This window comes from Pelobates fuscus, chromosome 9 (genome assembly GCF_036172605.1).
Source record: "Pelobates fuscus isolate aPelFus1 chromosome 9, aPelFus1.pri, whole genome shotgun sequence".
In the NCBI taxonomy this organism is placed as follows: domain Eukaryota; kingdom Metazoa; phylum Chordata; class Amphibia; order Anura; family Pelobatidae; genus Pelobates; species Pelobates fuscus.
The window spans coordinates 165439445-165462644 of NC_086325.1; the positions used below are offsets into that span (position 1 = coordinate 165439445).

The window sequence follows — 23200 nt, forward strand, 5'->3', positions numbered from 1 at the left end:
ACGTGGAATGTCCATTTAAAACCTCCAAGGCTGGGAGTCACAGACTGGTGCAATGGTAAATGGTTGATATAACCTGATCTTTTAGAAACGTACATTTTGCTTTCAGTCTCGCACTCAAAACGTCTTGCTGCTGTGTAACACTAAGCCCCTTGGATACAAACTGCAACAGAAATCTGTTTGTTGGTTGTAATACCGGCCCACAGCTTCTGGAACACGAACACGCACGCACGCACACACACACACACTTTACATAGATTTAATGAATAAAATAATACAAGGTCGCTAGTTATTCAAACAGATCATTTATTCGGCAGGTAAGTGGGAACACACCAAATGTTACAATTGACACAATGCTTTGCAATGCCTGTGACTACACATTAGACAAGGAGAGGGGATTGCGTGGGTGCTTAGTTGATGGTTGAGATTTGCGAGCTTGGAAACCAGTGACTGGCATCAGTTTCTTATAGAGGTGCTGCCACACTAGAATATTGAGAAATGTTAACATAAAGGAATGTTTGGCACAGATAGAAAACAATATTAATCGGATCTCAGTGGACACATGTCCCAGGGTTTCCCACCATGGTGAGGGTTAAATGGGACCTATGGTCGATGTTTTAACCAAGCTATCTCTAAGTAGGTACGAATCCATACTACAGATGGAGAGTATTATAACCGACTTGTTCTAAACGATCACAGAGCCCAGTATTATCTATATCCCGTAATAAACAAGCAATTAGCATTCAACTAAATTCTCATTTACATTGTTAAAACGTTTTGTTCCCCCCCCCCCAAGATTCATCATCTTACACAGATCTCAGCTTGCTTCCGATTTCTGTAGTAATAAAGAAACAGCAATACTTACATTTAGTTGACACGAAAGAGAACATTTAGAGTTATTCCATAAATCGAAGTATTTCAATTCAAGGTCCAAGCCGCTGAAATAGCTTTCATATTCTGCCAATATTTACATTTCTTCAATTTCTGATTTAGTGAATAAACCCCTTTGAGTTCCAAACATCCAAGTGATGTGCTGCCTACATTGTACAGCACAATGGGGGACGCCATTTGTTTATCCTCATCTATGCATTCTCTTGTCACTTACCTGGATTCTAATTCCAGCTGCAATCTGATTGGGTAAAAACCAGAATTAGCCAATCAGAGTACAGGTGTGATTTCCAGTTCTCTCCCCTTACACGGCGCTTCTTGCAGCAGTAGACCTTGTAACAAACCCACGAAAGTAGGCCCTGCGCTCAAACTCCCACTACTCCTGGCCGGCAGCAACAACTATAGTACACATCAACACAAATACATAGAACAGCAGCAAAAAAACAGTTACCTGCGCGCTACCCTAAATCTCTGAGGTTTTTATGTTCACTCCAATAGCCATTAAAGTGTTAGCTCACATGCCCCATTATGGCAAACTTCTACAAACTAACAATTCAACTTGCTACTTTCAGCTTACAGGTAGAATCTCTAATGAGACAGAGGGGTATTTTTTAACCCTTAATAGGGAATACACGGGGTGAGCAGCAGCATTGTGACGGCTGTGTAATACAGAAAAATACAAACACACAAAATGAATCCCTGCACTCAGTTTGACACAGTCATATTACAGTGCCGCCACTCACCTCATGTGTTCCCCATTAAGGGTTAATAAGCGTGTAGCACAAGGCTGCCCAAATAGAAGATCCCCAGATGTTTGAAAACTACAGTTACCATGATGCTTTGCTATTCTAAAGATGTGTAAAGCATCATGGGAGTTTAAATGCTATAACATCTGTGGATCTACCTTTTGTGCACACCTGGTGTAAGGGTTCATAAAACCCCCCCTTTAGGTCTCATGGACGATCCTGCCAGCAAGGTGACTTGTTAGTGTAGGACTCGCATAAGAGGTTTCTCATTACGATGCAGGTAAGCTCACAGTTTATTGGCCATTGGAGTGATACTTAAACATGTTTTTAGAATTGAGGGGAGGAAACATTATTTTTTTTTTTGCTTTGAAACATGCAAACTTCCTACAATTCTTGAAATAATCTCGATGCTGTTTCATATGAAATTAAGACATGACTTGGGCTAAGTGACAGAATGACTACATTTTCCTACCATGTGAACTGTGGACACAAATGAAGCGTTTAAGGTCACAGCACTAATATAACATGTAATGAAACGTACAATACTAGTGAAATGAAACAGCGAAAATGGATTAGATACCGTGATCTGTACAGATTCTCTCACATTGTTACCGGCTTTTCTAAAGACTGCCTAGACAGGGGTAGCAGCTTAAAAAAAAAAAAAATCAAATAAATAAAAATCTGAATAGTTACTCACTAAAACAAGAATTGTGGAGAACTGGCAAGGGAATTGCAAACTTGTTGGCCAAAATATTAAAATCGGCTTAAAATGCCTAGTTCCTGAACCAATTCTGTCCAATTACTAGATTAATGAATAAAACCCCTTTAAAACATGAATCAGACCTCGCAGGTCCTGACCAGAGAGATGGAAATAATGAACACAATTCTTCTTTAATGTCATCTCATACAACAATTACTTTTTTTTCATTACCTGCCTCACTATTAGGCAGTAGGGGGAAGAATTCAACCGTGAAATAGAGAGAAACAGAAATAGACAGATTTTGGTGAAACCCCTGTTAGATACAAAGTATCGGTTTTAGAGAATTCAAAGTCAACCACACATTTTAGACCAAAAAGCCGTACTGAGAGCATAGCTGGCAATGTTGGCCAAAAATTCCTTTGTAATTCCTGACAATTCACACTTTTTTGGTAATTGTGTTGTCATTTCTGAACCCGGAGCATTTAGGATAAAAACAGACAAATAATCTTCCCCAGATCAGTTATTTTTAAAGATGTGGTCAATAAAATTCGCCTTTTACAGAATAGACCGCGTGATCTTAGCACAGCACTACAGTACATGTTGGAACTCTATAAATAACAGCTAAATAATACCAAGGGATCTTCGGAAATCTGGTGATAGGGAACCTCTAGGAAAACAGTGCTCCAATTCCACTGGTCAATGGAAGGCATTAATACGTTGTGTAGGATTAGAGTGTAAGCTCACTGTACCACAGTTTACTCATGGGGTATTTATTAATACTAATACCGCCATTCACTTCGCACTCATTTAACAAGATGTATATCTCTGACAGTATCCAGAAAGCAAAGGGAACCGAAAACTTTACTAATTAACACATTTCTCTAATAAAACATAAACGGAGTGTCTAAGCACCAAAACCACTATATTTTCTTAGAGCGCAGATACAGTCGATCTATTCTTAGACCATATAAAACATTGCAGTATTGGCATTTGGCCAAGAACACCCCTCTATTGTCTGTCAGACTCATTTCCCACTTACATCCTTCGATTTTCAAATGACTTCACGTTCAGCCTTAATAAAACAAACAAAGCACAATGTCGCCGAACGCAGCTAAGGTTTCTCATGGAGAAACACTGGATTCATGCTTCTGGATTGGCAGCAGGTGTCCTCGGTACTTCTCCACGAGAAGTATCTGATTGGACAAACATCAGGATTGGTGAGTTTACTGGAGCTGGATCAGCTGATTATTGCTGGAGTATTGGTAAAAGACAAACAAACAGGGGGCCTGTAATCTAAACATAAAGGGAACACATTCAATATTTCTTTAGAACTGTGTTCCTTAGAGTTACGATCAATGTTCTGGGTAGCACTCTATCCCCACCTAGTGATAACCACCTTGTATTGCAGATCGAATTTCCCCCAAGTGTAGATAGATCTAAAAACGCTTCTGAATAATAATTAATTATTGAATAATCATTAATTAATAATCAATGACTAGAACCACTGTAGTCCTGTAGTTATAGAGCAAGGATAAGTAAATGGTTTACAAAGCCACGAGCTGGGTTCCGGTGAACAGGTTAACATAAATGTTGATCAAGATTTGCTTCATTTTCCCGTCGTCTTCTTTCTGCTCCCATCACAGAGTTAAAACAAGGAGCGATGGTTTGGCTGGTTATTGGAAGGTGGCTGTTTACTCCACGGCAAAGCGTTTCAGATATCTTGATCTTGATAAATTTAAAGGGTGATTGGTTAAACTTGGCAGCTCAGCAGCAAACTATGGATAGGTAGGTACCGCAGTGTCAACTACAATCATAACAGCCAAAAAGTGCGGCCCCCATCAGTTCTGCATCGTCTACACTACAAAAAACTCTTTATTTCCCCAATGATCCTGACTCGGTAAACATATTGACGTGCTAAAATGCCATCAGTAAAAGTCACGAAATATCTGCAAAATAATGAATGGTAACAGATCGATTAAAAATAATAAATATACCTTACGCTAACTGTGATACCAACTAAGAAATTATTACAATATTATCTATAAATCGCCAACATATTCTGCAGCACTGTACAATGAAGTCACAAATTCTCTCTACTCCGCAAATCTGTCAAGTTATGGTTTGTTTAATTCTGCGTTGGTGCACTCTCCGTGTCGGTGCCAATAAATTAAAAGTTAAAGCTTGTGGTGTATAGATAGCAGGGTTCACCTTGTACTGTGAGGAGCAAGTTAAATTGCACACTGAATAAAGTCTCACCAGGATTACCGCTCAGGCCTTCCTTTCTGGCATCAATTCTCTTGCATTACGCGGCATTAATGGAGTACGAGAATGTTAAATAGAAACACAAAGTAATACATTCTCTGACCCAGATTCTGTGGTCCAGCTGATGGAGGACAGATGATCATTCCACGTAGCACCTGGCTGCTGCCATATTAGACGCAAAAAAGAAACCAAGTGGCTCGAAGCGGTGGTCGGAGGACTGACGTGACATCCGTTGGGCTCGTGGAGGGTCAAAACTTGGCTCTCAACTCTTGAGTCTAGAAGCCCATGGAATAGTTGACTTTAGGGAACATGAGGAGCGGTATGCAGCGGAGGCGCGCAGAGATCGTCGGGAACGCCAAACCTTGATGGTGTAGTCATCGCTGGCGCTGAGCAGTAGCTCCTGATCCACTGGGCAGAAAGCCACAGAGTTCACTACGTCCTCGTGAGGCAGTGTTGCCAAGGAGACACTGTAATGGCGATCCCAGATGTAGCCGCAGCGATCCTCAGCTCCACTAGAAAACGTATGAAAAAGAAGAAATCACTCATCATTGCAGGACAGCAGAGTACAGACAGATCCAATCACCAATACTAGAAAATAATTAAGGTGCCCTTAACAAGTTCATATGGTACAATGGCGTGCTGAACCACAAGCTTCAAAATGAGGCTAAATAGAGTTTTTTTTTTCTCATGAATGGTTGTGTAAAGACCCAGCAATTGCTATCACAATCCAGCTCAGTCCTGGTCACTGGGAGGGGGGAAACGGTATATTGGACTCTTTTTATGTAAACCCACAATATTTCTAACAATGGAAACCAGCGGAACCAGCAGGCATGTTCCATTAGTAATGCAACCCTTTTTAGATCTTAGAACCACTTCTTCGAACTGATACTTTTTAAAATAGAGGTTTAGGAACATTTGCAAAATTACCAAGCAATTACTGATAGCCCGAAACATCAAACTATAAATAAAATGTAACAGAGAGCTGGACACTACTGAGGTCTGTGAATTGCATCCTATCACTGGCCTTGATTCAGAACAATGGTGGCCAATGGTAATAGATCGGTCATCAGAATCTCAGAACGTACTACCAGTGACAGACCACGAAACACTGAAATCTCCTTACCATCATGGTTCCAGTCACCGAGCACACAAAATGAACTGCTCTTACTTCTGTTAGCAGCAAGAATAATTCAATCGGACAAATGTAGGTTACTAAAGGCATACACACAAATGAAGCTCATCTGGACAATGTTAATCTAAATGTCAAGATTCATGTGGTTAAGGATTTCCTACCTGGCTACAAAGTCTCTGCTGACATCGAGAAAGATAAAGAAGCACTCATTGTTGGGTGTGTAGGCACGGTGGGCACGTAGAGGAGCTTTAACTTCACGTAGGGTCTTTAGGTCAAAGACACGCAACTCAATCTCCTCTGCAATAGGAGGTGGGCACATGGGGTCCGAGATCACACAGTCACGAGGCCAGGATCGGCTATTGACATAGAGGTACCTGGAAAACATGATGAAACAAAAGGGGTTTATTAGGCCCTGCACTCTGTGCAGGCATCACTGGAACAATCTCACTAAGATTGACCACCATTTCAGGAGCACATTTACAGAGAAATAGCTCAAATATAACTTGTATGTTATAGGATTAAAGGGACTCTCCAGTGGCAGGAAAACAATCCGTCCCCTCTCCCTCTCACCTCCCAATCCCCGGCTGCTGAAGGGGTGAAAACCCCTTCAGTCACTTACGTGGTACCCCGCCGATGTCCCTCGGCGGTGGTTTCGGGTCGCCGCCGCTCCTCCTCTTCATTACGTCGGCCGGTGGGCGAGACTGATCCCGCCCGACGGCCGTGGAGCCCTAATGCGCATGCACGTCAATGCTTTTCAATGCTTTACTATGGGGAATTGAGCGACGCTGGAGGTCCTCACACAGCGTAAGGACGTCCAGCGACGCTCTAGCTATGGACCAGCAAGTGCCATCTAGTGGCTGTCTAGTAGACAGCCACTAGAGGTGGAGTTAACCCTGCAAGGTAATTATTGCAGTTTATAAAAAACTGCAATAATTACACTTGCAGGGTTAAGGGTAGTGGGAGTTGGCACCCAGGCCACTCCAATGGTCAGAAGTGGTCTGGATGCCTGGAGTGTCCGTTTAAATAAAAATCTACAGAATTCATCAATTCATCCCAAAATAACTCAGATTACAGATTAATGTGAACATAAGACAGGAATACAACCAAATGGCTAATAGTAAGATGGCAACAGACCTGTGGTCAGGGGACAGGCCCATGCCAATGATGTGACCATGAATGTTGATGACGTGATCGAGAGAATCAAAGAATTCATTGCGGCTGCGTTCCTCGCCCAGCACCGGCCCTTCGGTAGTCATCTGATGGGGGAGGAGCTGTTTGATCCCTACAAGAGTACAAAACAAAATACCAAGTAAAAATCTAATATCAATAACAAATTTACATGCATTTGCAGTTAAATATTTTCATTATCATTTGAAGATTAGTACAAGTCTAGCTAGAGACACAAAGATATTACCAGATGTTAGTCAGAATTGGTTGTATATGCTTGTTAAAGGGACAGTGTAGGCAGTGGCACCCATGCCATTTCAGCTCATTGAAGTAGTCTGGGTGCTGTGACCCTTTTGCACTTAGTGCTGCAATGTAAAACATTGCAGCTCTAAGTCTGCCCTCTGCAGCTGTTAACAGACAGCCACTAGAGGGCTTCTTGAATCCAACCTGACTTTTTCTTATGGGGAAGTCTAACGCATGCGTCCATTGCCGTGCATGTGCCTTAGGAGGAGCGTGGGCGGAGCCTGACCCAGCACCGAGGGACATCGGCGCTAAATTCAGGTAAGTGGCTGAAGGGTTTTTAACCCTTTCAACCCAGCGGAAGGGGGGAGGGGGGGGAGGGGGTGGGGGGGGTTGGGACCCAGGAAGGGGGGCACTATAGGATCCCTTTAAAAATTATTTTAAAATCTGTGCTTTTTGATAAGGAATTGGTGATGAAGAGGGGCCAAAGATGGCTTTTAATATGATGTCAATATTATGGGTTCTACCTTGTCCTAATCCATATCTAGGTTCTACCTCCTCTTAACCCATATCTAGGTTCTAGATTGCCCCAATCCACAGATAGGGATTAGGGTAATTTTCGAGATCTAGAACCTATCTAGGTTCTAGATTAAATAAGCTCTTGATCCATATCTAGATTCTAGATTTTGTGCTTTCATTACCGCCCAATTATAAGTGTATTTTTATATTAATATATGTATATATAATTCTAAAAATACACTTAGTTTGACATTATGTATACAAGAGATATATATATATATATATATATATATACATACATATCTTATATATATATATATATACATACACACACACACACACACACACACACACACACACACACACACACACACACATTTTTTTACACTGATTGTTTTTTTAAACTTTATTTTTTCATTTTATAGCAGCAGGGAGACTGCCTGTCAGCACAGATAGTCCCCCTGCAGGCAGATACACAGGCACCTTTTGCGGCCATGTGACTGCTCTGTTAGAGTGATCACGTGGCCTAATTCGCCGAGGGGGGGCTGATAGGCAGTCCCACCCAGACTGGGAGCAACGCCGCTCGCCGCTGGGGGAATGGCGGCAATCAGGTAAGTGCATAATACCTTTATGACGGTTCAGGACCGTCACCAGTCCTCAAGGGGCTGTTTCCGGTGACGGTCCTGAACCGTCGTCATCGGTCCTTAAGGGGTTACTACCTTCCTGGTAAAATATTTTATAAATAAATTGAAAAACCTGCTTAACACAGATGTAGTAAGTAATAATCCTTGTAAGTATTTTTCTGAGTAGTTATGCACTGAACAGGTGACAATACAATGTGCAGTCTGCATGACTTGGCTATTGTTTTTAAATGAACTGCGTGGTTTGACTGCGTAAAAATTCATTTCTTTCTGATTTTAATGGAAAGAGAAAAAATCAGCGCTAGATTGCCACACAAGAAAATAATAATAGTAAGGCTGCAATCCTTAAAGGGGAGTCCCCTATAATCCCCTAATGATAAGAAATGATGCAAAATAGAACAAAAAAAGGTTGCGCCTAAAATATACAGTAAAACATATAAGAGTGTATAATAAATAATATAAAATAATACAATTTAATATTAAATATTAAATGAAATATAAATGGATAATTGGCAATAGTCCAAAGCACTTATCATAAGTCCATAATGGTAGATGCCGTGTATAAGAACAGGGATCCTGAGGCGTAAAATGGGGTGTGTCTTCACAAAGGTGTCCTTGAAATCCAGTGAAGTAATATGTGAAGAAAAAAGCAAGAGGAACTCCAATGGCACAGTATATAGATGAATAAAATGGTAAATAAAATAAAAATAAAAGTAGTCTTACTCACACTTTTCAGAGCTAGAACCTAGCTCTGATATAACGCACGTGAAGTGGAATAATCCCCACTCAAGGATATGCGGAGTAATATTGATTGGCGAGTATAGTATATAGAGCAGGCTTGTACTGCTCAATGTAGGCGCTTGGGTGGTATCATCCCCACCTAAGGATTCTTTAGGCTTCTCGTCAGGTAGATAGTATATGTATAGTCCGGTGAAAAAGAAATCAAAATGGCTATAAAATGTTTTATGCCAAAGTATTTTCTTTATTGTAAAATAATAAAATGAATATCTAAACGCGTTTCGCCGCAAGGGCTTCTTCAAGTAGATAATAGGTTACTATTATCTACTTGAAGAAGCCCTTGCGGCGAAACGCGTTTAGATATTCATTTTATTATTTTACAATAAAGAAAATACTTTGGCATAAAACATTTTATAGCCATTTTGATTTCTTTTTCACCGGACTATACATATACTATCTACCTGACGAGAAGCCTAAAGAATCCTTAGGTGGGGATGATACCACCCAAGCGCCTACATTGAGCAGTACAAGCCTGCTCTATATACTATACTCGCCAATCAATATTACTCCGCATATCCTTGAGTGGGGATTATTCCACTTCACGTGCGTTATATCAGAGCTAGGTTCTAGCTCTGAAAAGTGTGAGTAAGACTACTTTTATTTTTATTTTATTTACCATTTTATTCATCTATATACTGTGCCATTGGAGTTCCTCTTGCTTTTTTCTTCACATATTACTTCACTGGATTTCAAGGACACCTTTGTGAAGACACACCCCATTTTACGCCTCAGGATCCCTGTTCTTATACACGGCATCTACCATTATGGACTTATGATAAGTGCTTTGGACTATTGCCAATTATCCATTTATATTTCATTTAATATTTAATATTAAATTGTATTATTTTATATTATTTATTATACACTCTTATATGTTTTACTGTATATTTTAGGCGCAACCTTTCTGATTTTAAACCTGTGCTTCCTACAAAAAGGTTCTTACAGAACACTTGTGGTAACCTGACAGTTACCGTGCAAAAATTAGCCAAAACAGCAAAACAGATCCTTAATCTACCCTGAGACTCTGAGGCATTTAATGAAGAGAAGGAACATCTTACCTATTTGGTGAGGGGAGTAGGTGAGACAGCCAGTTGTAAAGATGAGGTATTTCCTGGTTTGATTTCCTTCCGTGGCAGACAGGTTTCTATCAGGACACTTTGTCCGGTACTTGGCGTACCACTGAGCCACTTTGGTCTCAAACTGTTCCTCATGCACTCTGGCACTGAGTGGCTCTGCAAAGGCACCGACTTCCTCAGGAAAGAACCCTAGTAAACCTCGTGCCAATGAGGGTTGTTCACCAGCAAAATCACTATCTTCCTCCTCTCTTTCTTCATCCTCTTCTCCCCTTTCCTCCATCTCAAACTCCAGAGGGTGAAATTCTGGGCTCTCGACCCCCTCGTCTCCTGCCTCAGCCAGCAGTTCCGGACAGTCAGCCACCATCACCATTCGGATAGTGCTGGCATTCAAGTTCTGGATCTTATAAAGTCTCTTCACTACATTGAGGTTCTCCGATTCCACATCCTAAAAACAATAAGGGGTAGGATCAGAATACTAGAGGTCTGATTAGGGACTAATTGACTTGCTAACAATTTTGATTTAAATGCCAAAACAGATTAAACATTCTCATACTGGATGTTTCACATAAATCTGCTTTATTATGGAAAACAGATTTTTAGAGATAAATAAAAAAAGCCAAGCTGTAATTAATAACAATAATGGGGGCTTGGGTAAAGAGTTCCCAATGTATTAACTCATTAGTGGACAATTAGCAGAATGAAACAATAAATCAATGGTTTAGTACAGTTCAATGGGGTTAGGTGCCTGTGGCTGTCAGAAATCAGGGGGGTTACATTCATGGAGGTAGTGTACATGGACCATAAATTCCAGAGATCTGAAAACTTTAGATTAAAAATAAACTAATAAAAATGAATAATAATTAAATCTCACGTATAGAACAGCCTGTCCACCCGTGTGTCAATACTCTGAACTAAAGCTTGGTCTCTTCTACTGTACATACCTATAACATACGGATTAATGTGTCTGGTCAATATGTAAGTTCTGAAACCCTCTAAATATTATCGGGCGAAACATGTCAGCAATTGTACAAAGAGAGAGAAATATGTCCTTAAATTGAAACACAATATTAGAATATTAGTATCAAAAAGACATTCCTAAGTAAATATTAGTATCAAAACTAACATTCCTGAGGTGAACCGTCACTAGCGGAAAAGTGTAGTGTACTGTAGAAATGAGAAGTAAAATACAATGCTTTACTATATCGAAAAGATGTACCTAACTTAAACTGTCACCGATTCTTAGGTACAGTATATACTGGCTGACTATTGACTAGCAGTCAGAATTGCTGACACAAGAAAATGGAGGCGTATACATAGGGGGTAAGGGGGGAGAGGAGGGAAAAAAACAACATAGAAATGAATAAGTATATTTATGTCATAAGGTACCCGGGGTGAGAGAATACGTCAAGAAAAAATCCCCAGAGTCTAAATAGTTTAGCTAGTATTCTCCAATATTCGAAAAAAAGGGGGGTTAATAGAAATTGACCTAGTAAATCTTAAAGGAATAGGTTTGTATAGTCAGCAATTGTGTCACGATTGATGTCATCCTGCCACGTGGCACTGACTTCCGGCTAAACAACAGACTTAAGGTGAACATTGAATTCACTTAATTTGTATCCCCTCTTACACCCTTCCTTGGTAACAAACTGTTCATCCCGACAATGACAACACAAAATTTCACTAAATGTTGTTAGTAATGCTAGGGTTTAGGAAAGGGTTGACTATATGCCATTCACTAGAGAACAACATTGTTATAAAGCCATACGCCTTCTTAACCCTGGCATGGAGAACATACAATTCTGTTGCTGTGTCTTTAATATAATAATTAATCTTTTCAATGCTGCACCTGGTTTTCTTCATATTGATGACCCAGCCATCGCTAAATCACTTTTTAAATTTACCCTATCAGGAGCCCTGAATGGGACTATTTATGATTTTAAAAAGCTGGACAATATACAATAATATTAATAATAATGATCCTTAAATCCTTAAAGCTGTAGATTCCATTCCTTATAGTGATATGATCAATTTTAATATAGATATCTTTAGCTTGGTATAAAAAAAGCCAATAATCTGCATAGCATCTCTCTGTTCTAACAGAGCTGTCCAGCATCGCATGAACTATGCCTCCTGCTGGACAAATAGCACATTGCAGGATAATTGACAGATTCAATCGTGGTTGTGTTTTGCGGTGATGAGAGTGGGGATTACCCTTTGTACCTGAAAGGCCTTGTTCAGCCACAAAACGGAGCAGGACGTGACCCTTCCCATGCGATGCAGGTTCCCAGAAATTAGATGAGTATTATTAAGCCAGCAGCCAAACACATCATATGGTTTATTCCTTACTCTTGACAACAGATTAAAACCATCTGTAGAAGAAACAGAGTGAGAAGATGTTGGAGGACCTGTATAGTGTACGTGTAATGTATGGTCCATTAATTAAAGATACAATCCACTCAAAGCAGCTCTGTAATATATTTAACATCATAATAATAATAACAATTATTCATTGAAATCTGGTTACAGATTGTTTTCAAACGATTTCTATGTTAAATGAGCCATTTTATCATGATGGGGGACACCAAGATTCCACCAGAATGTTACTTAGACTCCAGCTCTTACAGGAAATCTGGTTATATATAATGTAAGAAACTCTGAGCAGTGATACATTGTACCGCCTCCCACTGTCCACAACCAATAGAAGGCACCCACGCCATGTGTCCTTTATTTAAAGCCAGCCCCTCAAAGCAGATAATTAATAGAATATTAGAATATTAATAGAAATCCACTTACCTAGGCTAAAGACGGCAATCTCTCCTGCAGATGAGTTATGGGGTCCCACAAAGACCCCTGACACCAGGAGGAGGGAGTCATCCGCATTAAACTGGGAGAACTGTGTGTAGCTCCAGTGGTGAGGCCTCATGTTGGCGCTGTGCAGGAGGGAGAGGGGGTGGGTCGTGTTCCATATCTGCAGAGCAGGAATGAATGAATGAATGAATGAAAGAGAACCAGCAGGCGGTGCAGACCAAATCCCACTCCTCATGCAGCTGGGGTGAGCGCAGCTTAGATTTAAAGTACCAATGACTCTGCACAGGACAATAAGTTCATGATCTGGCTGCAAGATTGGGGAGGTCAACCAGGGGCACACGCAGGGTTAACATGGGCCAATCCTGCTTGCAATAAGACACGTTTATTGACAGCTAGAGAATTTTTGGTCAATTTGACCCCACTTTCAATTACACCTCAACTACACCACCTCCTCATTCTGCTGGGAGTGTGCCGACCTATCTGTACTTACCTTGACCGTACAATCCTTGGAGCAAGAAGCGCACAGGTCTCCGGTGTGGGAGAAGCTGATATGCAGAACCTGATCAGTGTGTTCAGTTAATCTCTGAACCTCTACGCAGGGCACGGTATCACTGAGACGCTGGAATTCCTTGTACCAAGAGTCTGAACCTGAGGTTGGAGATAAACTCGGTTATAAAATACAGGACCCATTAATCTGGCACCCCTGTCTGACCGACATTACAATGTAATAGATTGCCTGTGCTGCACAGCATTGTGGGAGAATTACTCACAGTTCTATCTACGTTCCAAAGAATCATTACAGAAATACTGATAACTGGTACCTGGTACCATTGGATAAAATAAATACAGCTGGGTAAGAGAATCACTAAAAGGAAACTAGCTTTGTGCTTTAAAAACAACCTCCTCATTCCCATTTAATAAGAACCATCTTATGCACAGTGTTTGCGCTGCATGCATTAAATCAGTGTGGTCGGAGCTCAGGAAACAGATGTCTGCAAGCTGTGAACAAGCGTATTTAAAGTGACCTTAATAATATAGTTTGAGGAGTACAACTGATGGTGAAAAGAGGCCCTGATCGTGAAAAGAGGCCGGTTTGTATCTAGATACATGCTGACTTTCACTGTGATTCTCTCAGTTAGAGGCTAACTCCCACACCAATAATTCAGCCAAAATACACAAACCGGGAACAGAAAATGTACTGCTTAAATATGTCATGTAAAACCCACATGGACCTGGTCACAGCATTAACAGATCAGCAGTTTGTTATAGTACCCCAATATTAGTGGGTCATGTCATCATTTTAACATGGGAAATAATTATACATTACTGCTCCGTGTTAATACCGAAGTACAAGTCATTAAATACCGTCTTCGTCCGTCTTCAGTGGAGACTCTTTACATTCGGACAGTCATTGTTAAATCGCAGCTCCCTTTCTGGATAACTTACCAAGTCAGCCTGCATGATTCATCGTAAAACAAGCATATTTCATGCGGGCAATGGAATGTATTTTAATAGGTACTTTTTAATGCATTTCTAATAATTTTTTAATCATGTATCCGGGTTATTTACCTGACTAGTGGAAATGGACTATACAATCTATTCTGTATTGTACGGTCTAGCATGTTAAAATTATCCAAATGTTCAGTATAATAGTAAGCCATACGACTATTATTCTATGCATTTTGTTGTGCTTGCGATTGTTGATGTGACAACACAGGCTTGTCTGTAATTTTCACGTCAATGCTGTGAATTCTCACACATTTGCATTAGGTGATAAAATTATAACGGATTTATTGAACAATGGTGATCGTGAACAAACTAGGATTTAAAAGAGGAAATTATATATGGACCAGAGAAAAGTGGACTAATGGGTGGCAGATATAAACAATCTGCCTCCCAGAAAGACCTGGTATCCTTATAGAGAAAGCTGCTCTGCAGTAAAAAATATAGAAATAGAACGCAGAGAGCAAAAAATAAAAAACTCTTTAATAAACCCTCGTAGGGGAGAAACTCAAAAAATGCTAAACAAACATAGATAAATAAATAAAGATAAATAAAATAGGATCAAATGGAATTATGTATCGACTAGTCCACAGAAAAAAATAATAGTAATATGATCAGAGAAGTAAGCATAAATATATGTACAGCAAAGTTGCTAAATATGGTTACAAATTTCTATGATAGAAGGGATAAGATACAATAACTGTAGCAAAATAGAAACTCTTGGATGCAAGATAAGTATAGTCTATAAATAGAAAATCAAATGCACCAAATACAAAAGTGGCGAACTAAGTGTGCAGCATTACAAAATAAACCAGCGATCTAAATGACCAGTGGTACCGATGTAAAAGGTTACCTGCACAGCTATAGGAGATTTGGGGGAAGGAGTCTCTAACATCGTGATAATAATAAGCTGGTATCTAATCCTACCATTAAATAAGTGTAGGACAGTCTGAGAACCAAAATGATCCTAAATTAAAATCATTCGCTTAGAAATGCCCAACGCGCGTTTCGGCGAAACAAGTCGCCTTTTTCAAGAGCAGTTTAGGGGATCTAACATGCTCCTTAATGCGCTCCTTAAAGGGCCTGAAGGTTTTCCCTACATATTGCAGCTTACAGGTGCATGTAAGGAGATAAACTATGCCAGCGGCATTGCAATTGAAAAAGGATTTAATCTTAAATGTCTTTTTCCCATCGCTATCCATGATGGTCTTGGAATCACGTTTGATGTATTTACACACGACACAGTGGCCACATTGTTTCGCCGAAACGTGCGTTGGGCATTTCTAAGCGGATGATTTTAATTTAGAATCATTTTGGTTCTCAGACTGTCCTACACTTATTTAATGGTAGGATTAGATACCAGCTTATTATTATCACGATGTTAGAGACTCCTTCCCCCAAATCTCCTATAGCTGTGCAGGTAACCTTTTACATCGGTACCACTGGTCATTTAGATCGCTGGTTTATTTTGTAATGCTGCACACTTAGTTCGCCACTTTTGTATTTGGTGCATTTGATTTTCTATTTATAGACTATACTTATCTTGCATCCAAGAGTTTCTATTTTGCTACAGTTATTGTATCTTATCCCTTCTATCATAGAAATTTGTAACCATATTTAGCAACTTTGCTGTACATATATTTATGGTTACTTCTCTGATCATATTACTATTATTTTTTTCTGTGGACTAGTCGATACATCATTCCATTTAATCCTATTTTATTTATCTTTATTTATTTATCTATGTTTGTTTAGTATTTTTTGAGTTTCTCCCCTACGAGGGTTTATTAAAGAGTTTTTTTGTAAATATTTCTTTTATTATGGCATATGCGATATGGGGTACAGAAAAGAAAGAGGAGGCATTGTGAGGGAGCACGAGTTGACGATAACAAGATAGTGAACAATACACCTCTAAGAGAGACTGCCATATTTTTTTGTTTTTAGAAACGTCATGTAAACAGATTAATACACGCTTGGTTAATAAAATAAAAATCAAATAATAATAAAGGTACTTGTTGCTTAACAGTGCTAGTTCAGCTACGCATGTAATGCCATGACAGTTGAAACAGTTGCGTTTTATCCCATTCAAAGATTTAAAGAGACAGGCTGAACCATAGATTGTTTAGTAAGACTTAGAGCATAACAGGCTAGTGATCCTATGTTAGTAAGAGGTAGGTCATACAGGCTCAATACGATCATTAATGTACAGGAGTCTAAGTGTTTTACACTGTACTGAGCATACGACTTTCCTATCTGGAACATGAGCTGGCTGGCCAGGCGAAGGGGGTAGTCACATTAAGGGACGCTTCACATATTTAAACTTACTCCAGCTGAAAACAATAAACGTGTTAGAGACGGTAACATCAGTACATGCTAGCTGAGAACCATTTCAGGATGTGTACACGGAATCTATAAACCACAGTGTTTGTTGCATGTCCTATCTCAACAGTGTAAACGTCCAACATAAAGCAAAGTCTAAACGGAAATGTTGCATGTCCTATCTCAACATTTTAAACGTCCAACATAAAACAAAGTCTAAACGGAACTGTCTGACATCAGTAAAGTATGCATGTTAGCAGTGGCATTCAGAGCATCGCCAGTCCTATTGTGTTCCAAGCTGGTAGTCGGGCACCGGGTATGCTTAAGTCCTAGACAGTTCGGTTTGCTCAGCCTATGCCAGCTCTGAGTGCTGAATAGATAGGCCGGACATCGAGGTCGGGTTGCTGCCTTGTTGAGTTGTCCTCTCCGACAGATCCTGGCGAAGACCTCCGTTCATGTCTGCTTCCGACGAGGGGCTGTGTTCGTTGAGTGCGGGGGGGGTGTGAGGGCGTTCGGGTCTCCCCTTGGCCCCAGGCTCCGTGTGGGGTCTGCATCCTGGGTCCACGAACTCGGGTGCCATGAGAGGTCGAGTTCTTCCCTGTGAGGGCGCGTCGGGGAGCCTCGGTGTTTCGTCGCCGCCAGCGGCGGTTAGGCTTCCGGCGATGTGGCCGATGCCGAGGAGTTAACCTCTTGGTGACCCCTGGCCCGGGATGGCTGTCGGTGCTTGGCTGTACTGCTGAAGGGTAAGTGGTGCCCATAGGAGGCCCGTTCCGCCCCTGATTCCCCTTCCCACTCGCTGTACCTACGTTGGGAGATGTAAAGAGTCTGTCCAGTTTTTCTAGAAATTGCTGAAAGATTAAATCCAGGCTCGTGGCTTGTGCGGGTACAGGAGCCATGAGGCATGGGGCTGCAGTGTTGCTAGGCCCGGAACGTCCGGGGCCCAAGCCCGGCTTGGCAGATGCCTTCCGTGTAACCCTGTGCATCGCTTCGGTGGGGACCGGGATAACCCCCGCCGGTCCATAGGGGGGGGAACGGGGTTTCCAGCTGTGCCTCGCTGTGTGAGTCGGCAGTGGGGGAGCGGCCGTCCCCCCCACCGCTACCATGCTTGTAGGCCGCAAACCTGTATGGGTCGGGTCCGGAACTTGGAGCCGCTTGTGTGGTGTCGACATGTTGGTCCCGATGTCCCTTAACGCTTGGGAGCACCGGGGGTCCAGTTTACTGCCTCCGGTAATCAAAAATCGGCTTTAGGCAAGTTGATTTGCGGGAGCATCGGCGACATGCGTCTGCTCCCTTCTGCAGTCAGGCCCCGCCCCCTATTAAAGAGTTTTTTTGTTTTTGCTCTCTGCGTTCTATTTCTACATTTTTTTCTGCAGAGCAGCTTTCTCTATAAGGATACCAGGTCTTTCTGGGAGGCAAATTGTTTATATCTTCCACCCATTAGTCCACTTTTCTCTTTATATTTATAGGGGTTAAGCCCCAGTGTATTTGTCCTCCGGGAGGCATAACCACCTAGCAAAGCTAGTGGGTATGCGGCAGCCTCCCGGAGTCAAATGCCAGAGCTGAAAAGGCTCGCGCTGTGCATCTGCACAGCAACAGCCTTTCAGCCAATCAGGAGAGCCGTGCTGAGCGCGGGATTCCTGATTACCTCAGATTTTTAAAATGGCATCATTGATGGAGGACTCTATTTCTGTGTCTGCCACAGATTTAGTGGATGCCTCTCTTAAAGGCAGCCCCATCAATGTTAGAAAGCTCCATAAAAGAGCTTTCCTTGCCAGGGAACTTTCCTCTTCATCATCTGAGGAGGATTTGGTCCCAGTTTTAAATAAAAAACATAAAGGAAGACAGCTGGTCTCTTCCGCCAGTTCCTCGTCTGAGGAAAACTTCTCCGCTTCTCCTTCCCCTCATACTCGTTTGAGTAAAAGAAAATTTAAGGGGACAGGACCCCAAAAAAGGAATAGTGTGTTTCCCTCGTTTGAGCACCAGAAACACCTTCCAGAGGAAAAGGGCAAATCTCGTTAGAGGTTAGATAGTCCCTCTCCTTCCTCTTCTAGAGCGTTCGCTCACTCTTCCTCCCAAAGCCGTCCCAGTTCCAGATACGGCTCTCCAGAAATAGACTGGGAATCCGAGGAAGTGGTTCGTTCAGCGGCTTCCACTGAGAGAGGGAAGCTAAGCAACGTTCAGATGGCCAGAGTAAGTCTCCTAGGAAAGACTCTCCCATCAAAATTATTTCACTCCAGATGGGCTATGGAGCACGACTCTGAGGTTAGAGATTTTGCTAAACTAGCCTTCAGATCCCCCTTGGTTAAGGAAGATGATCTTCTCCTCAGGAACCACATCGGTATCCCGGACATTCAGGCTTTAATGGCCCCAGAGGTAGACCCTGCGCTGTTATCCATCACAGGGAGCAGCGTATCCTCTGATCCCACAGACCAGACTTTTCGCAATATACAGTTTAAAATTGCTGATGCTGTGGGCCCACTATTACTGATGCTGGATAAGGCAGAAAAGGAAGGCAATGTCCAGAAACCTTCCACTTCATCTCTGTTAGCATCTAAGATGGCCCTTTTAAAAGCGTCTGGCAGGGCAGTGCTAATTATCGGCCAAGCCTTTAATTATATATCGAACATCCGCAGATCACGCTGGCTCCATGCAGCTGGTCTGTCCGACCTAGCCCCCAAATCGCATGAGTTCCCAAATTTGGAGGATTCTCACCTATTCGGTCCCTCGTTCATTCAGGAGGTTAAAGGCCGTTACAAAGCAAGGAGATCCTTTTCAGAGCTCAAGAAGACTGTCCCTGGCTACAAAAAGCCCTTTCGGACAGAGGGTCGCCCCTATAGGGCTGCAGGAGCGTCCCGAGAAGCCTCTCACCAGGCCCAGTACCGCCACTACAGTGGAAGACATAAGCTCCCAGGCGGTGGCAGAGGAGCGCATTCCAGAGGCGGTTCAGCTTCCAAAAGAAAACCCATAGTCCAGAAGTTTGCACCCCTCAGAGAGGTGAACCCAGTGCTAGATGCCTCCCTTTCCTTAGCTTTAAGTCAAGGGAAAATAGAGTTGGCAGACAAGTCTATTACAGGATGGGTCAGCCCATTGTTCCCAATACCACGGTTCCTGGAGACCGGTCCTAAACGTGAGGCCTCTGAACGCTTTCATCAAAAGGAAAAGGTTTAGGATGGAGGGTTTATCAGATCTTCCAGGCTTAGTACAGAAAGCCTTTTTCTGCGTAAAGTTAGACCTAAAAGATGCCTTCCATTCAGTCCCCATAGCCAAGAAACACAGGCGTTTTCTCAGGTTTCAGTGGAAAGGGAAAGTGTGGCAGTGGACCGTTTTGGTGTTTGGCCTATCCAACGCACCATACACATTCTCCAGAATTATGAAATCAGTGATAGCTCATGTCAGACTAAAAGGTTTCATGTGTTTATACTATCTAGACGACATCCTGCTCATACTGAACACCAGGACTATGTCTCTTGGAATCCCTCAAGACAAATGGGACAAACTACTGGTACATCTCAACTCATCTCTCAGGCACCAGAGTTGGTCCTTGAGAGACCTAGCAAAGATTATCGGGAAATTAATAGCTTTAACACCAGCATACAACAATTCCCCCTTACTTTGCAGAAGAAGTCAGCTGTCTTTAGGGAACCGACTAAGACAGGGTGGCCATTGGGAATCAAAATTTGTTCTCCCCAAGAAGGTCAGAGAAGAACTGAAGTCCATTCTGGGGTTAGAAATTCCACTTCCTCGTCCACTGTTAGAGCAGCCTGCGACAGTCACTCTGACGTCAGATGCCTCAAGTCACGGTTGGGGTGCGTTTACATCCCAGAACGCCATAAGGGGAATCTGGTCAGACCAAGAGAGTCACCTCCATATAAACATTTTGGAGTTACGAGCTATAAAATTAGCTCTCAAGGGCCTAGTTCCTCTAAACCAGTCACCGATGTTGGTAAAAGTCCATTCGGACAACAGGACAGCGGTGGCTTATATAAACCACAGAGGGGGTACAAGATCAAGGGGTCTTTGCTTAGAGGCTCTAGATCTTTGGTCCTGGGCCTTAGCAAACAACGTTCAGGTCTTCGCAGAATATGTTCCGGGAGAGGCGAACGAGCTTGCAGACTCTCTCTCTCGCCAAAGTCTGTCCCTGGCAACGATTCAATTAAAGATTGCTCTTTTCCAACGGATAGAAAGCAATTTTGGCCAGAGACAGGTAGATCTGTTTGCATCCCAAACATCTGCTCAAACCCCCAGGTTCGTCTCCCGAACCTGGACAAAGGGAGCTTGGAAAATGGACGCAATGTCTTTCCAATGGACGGATGTTCCAGCCCCTTATGCTTTCCCCCCTCCATCTTTACTGATGAAAGTGCTGGAGAAGATCCGCAGGGACAGGGTGCAGAGCTTAGTTCTCGTTTATCCAGTATGGACCTCCAGACCCTGGTATCCCTTGATCCATCAGTTAGTCAAGGGAACCAAGATCCCATTAGGCATGACAGTGGACTGCTTTCAGGGAACCAGCGATCTTCTGCTCAAGCTCCCGCAGCTAATGTGGATCGCAGCCCTGGTAGGCTGTTAACACATCCCCTTTTATCGGATCAGGTCTTGGATATTATTAACTCATCTTTAAGATGTAGAACTAGGGTAAGATATAGAAAGATGATCGAGGAATTCAAAGAATGGGAGGTTTCTTTTCTGTCTAACACACAAGGATCTGATACCATTCCTTTGGAGTTAGAATTTCTTACCCTTAAGTTCCATTCTGGTTTATCTGTCAGTTCAATCAAGACCTACGGATCTGCCTTAAACTTCCTGATCCCCAACCTTACTCAGGATGCCCTGTATTTGAGATTACTAAAAGGGTTAGCCGTCTGCCGCCCATATACCCCACGCTACACATCTACTTGGGATGTAGATGTCTTATTAAATTTCCTTAAGTCTTTGGATAATGCTAAAATTGATTTAAGATGGACTGCTATTAAGTTGGCTTCTCTGCTGTCCTTGGCCCTGGCAGCTAGAGGAGCAGAGTTAACTCAAATCCATATTTCAGAACCTTGGTTGTCCAGGACCCCGGGAGGTTTCCATATTATACTAAAAGGCAGACAAAAAAAAACAAAAAAAAACAAAAACATCCCATTTTTCTCCTGGTCCGGTAGAACTGGACTTGGTCCAAGATTCTTCCGATCCAGGCTTATGTTTAGTCAGTTTGTTACAATCGTACCTTCAACTTTCTGCTGTATTTAGAAATGATATCAGTCAATTATTCATTACATCAAGGAATCCCTTTCGTCCAGCCAAGGTTAATACAATTAGAGGCTGGATACTTTCCGCCATGTCTACGGCCGGAATTGATGTTTCAGTGTTCAAAAGCCATTCAATTAGGGGAGCCTCGGCTACTAAAGCAGCAGGAAAGGGCCTTCCTCTCCCTACTATCTTAAAAGCTGCAAGATGGTTGTCCAGTAAAACCTTTGTTAGATTTTACTGGAGGCCATCAGAAGTTGAACGCCTTCAGTTTCTTAGGACCACCACCAGGTGTGTGCTATTCTACCCACTAGCTTTGCTAGGTGGTTATGCCTCCCGGAGGACAAATCAGAGTTTGCAGGAATCTATGATCTGCAAACTTTCTTTGTCTTAGGGATGAGCATAACCACCTAGCAATAGCGCCCGTCCCACCCTCCTCCAAGTTAAGAGTTTTGCCTGCTGGTGGTAGTTTGCTTTCTAAAACATAAGGTTATCTGGTGCTTATTCAACATTTGATAACCGTTCTCTGTTTTGTTTTTTACAGACTATAGCCGTACTCCAAGACCGGACCAACAAACCAAAGATCCACCTAAATAGGAGAAGTGGATGCAAGTAGTCTCGTCGGTTCAATATTCGCATGGACTCCCTGCATAAAGAATATGTTTGCTGAGACTTGTTTCAACATTTCTCTTCTCTTTTATTGAACTTATTTCGTTGCAATTTGTTGAATGTTTCCACTATTCATTTGTTACTCTCCTTTGGCATACATTGTTGCCTTGTTTTTCAGTTCAGCTGTTTTATACAAAGTTTCAAGTCTATCTTGTATGTCTTCATGATTTATTAAAATATTTTCTTGTTCCCCTGTACTATTGGCATCTTGAACTGTTTTATTTGTGTTTAGACGTTTAAATATATTCCCGTACATTGTCGGAAATATTTATCCTTAGTACTTCGTGGGATGTGCTAACCATCCGCAGTTTCCCAATTTTAAAAATCTGAGGTAATCAGGAATCCCGCGCTCAGCACGGCTCTCCTGATTACCTGATTGGCTGAAAGGCTGTTGCTGTGCAGATGCACAGCGCGAGCCTTTTCAGCTCTGGCATTTGACTCCGGGAGGCTGCCGCATACCCACTAGCTTTGCTAGGTGGTTATGCTCATCCCTAAGACAAAGAAAG

At 42.0% G+C, this 23200-nt stretch overlaps 1 protein-coding gene across 2 annotated transcripts in view; it reads right to left on the reverse strand.

Annotated features, from left to right (window-relative positions):
• Positions 1-3465: 3465 nt before the first annotated feature.
• FBXW5 (F-box and WD repeat domain containing 5) overlaps positions 3466-23200 on the reverse strand; it is a 30845-nt gene continuing 11110 nt past the window's right edge. For both annotated transcript variants that reach the window (XM_063432991.1, XM_063432992.1), the window contains exons 3-9: positions 13465-13622; positions 12960-13134; positions 12387-12535; positions 10149-10611; positions 6860-7007; positions 5887-6099; positions 3466-5105 (exon numbers count right to left, since the gene is read on the reverse strand). In XM_063432991.1, coding sequence (XP_063289061.1) covers positions 4856-5105; positions 5887-6099; positions 6860-7007; positions 10149-10611; positions 12387-12535; positions 12960-13134; positions 13465-13622 — 1556 coding nt within the window. In that variant the 3' untranslated portion in view covers positions 3466-4855. The remainder of the gene's footprint in view (positions 5106-5886; positions 6100-6859; positions 7008-10148; positions 10612-12386; positions 12536-12959; positions 13135-13464; positions 13623-23200) is intronic.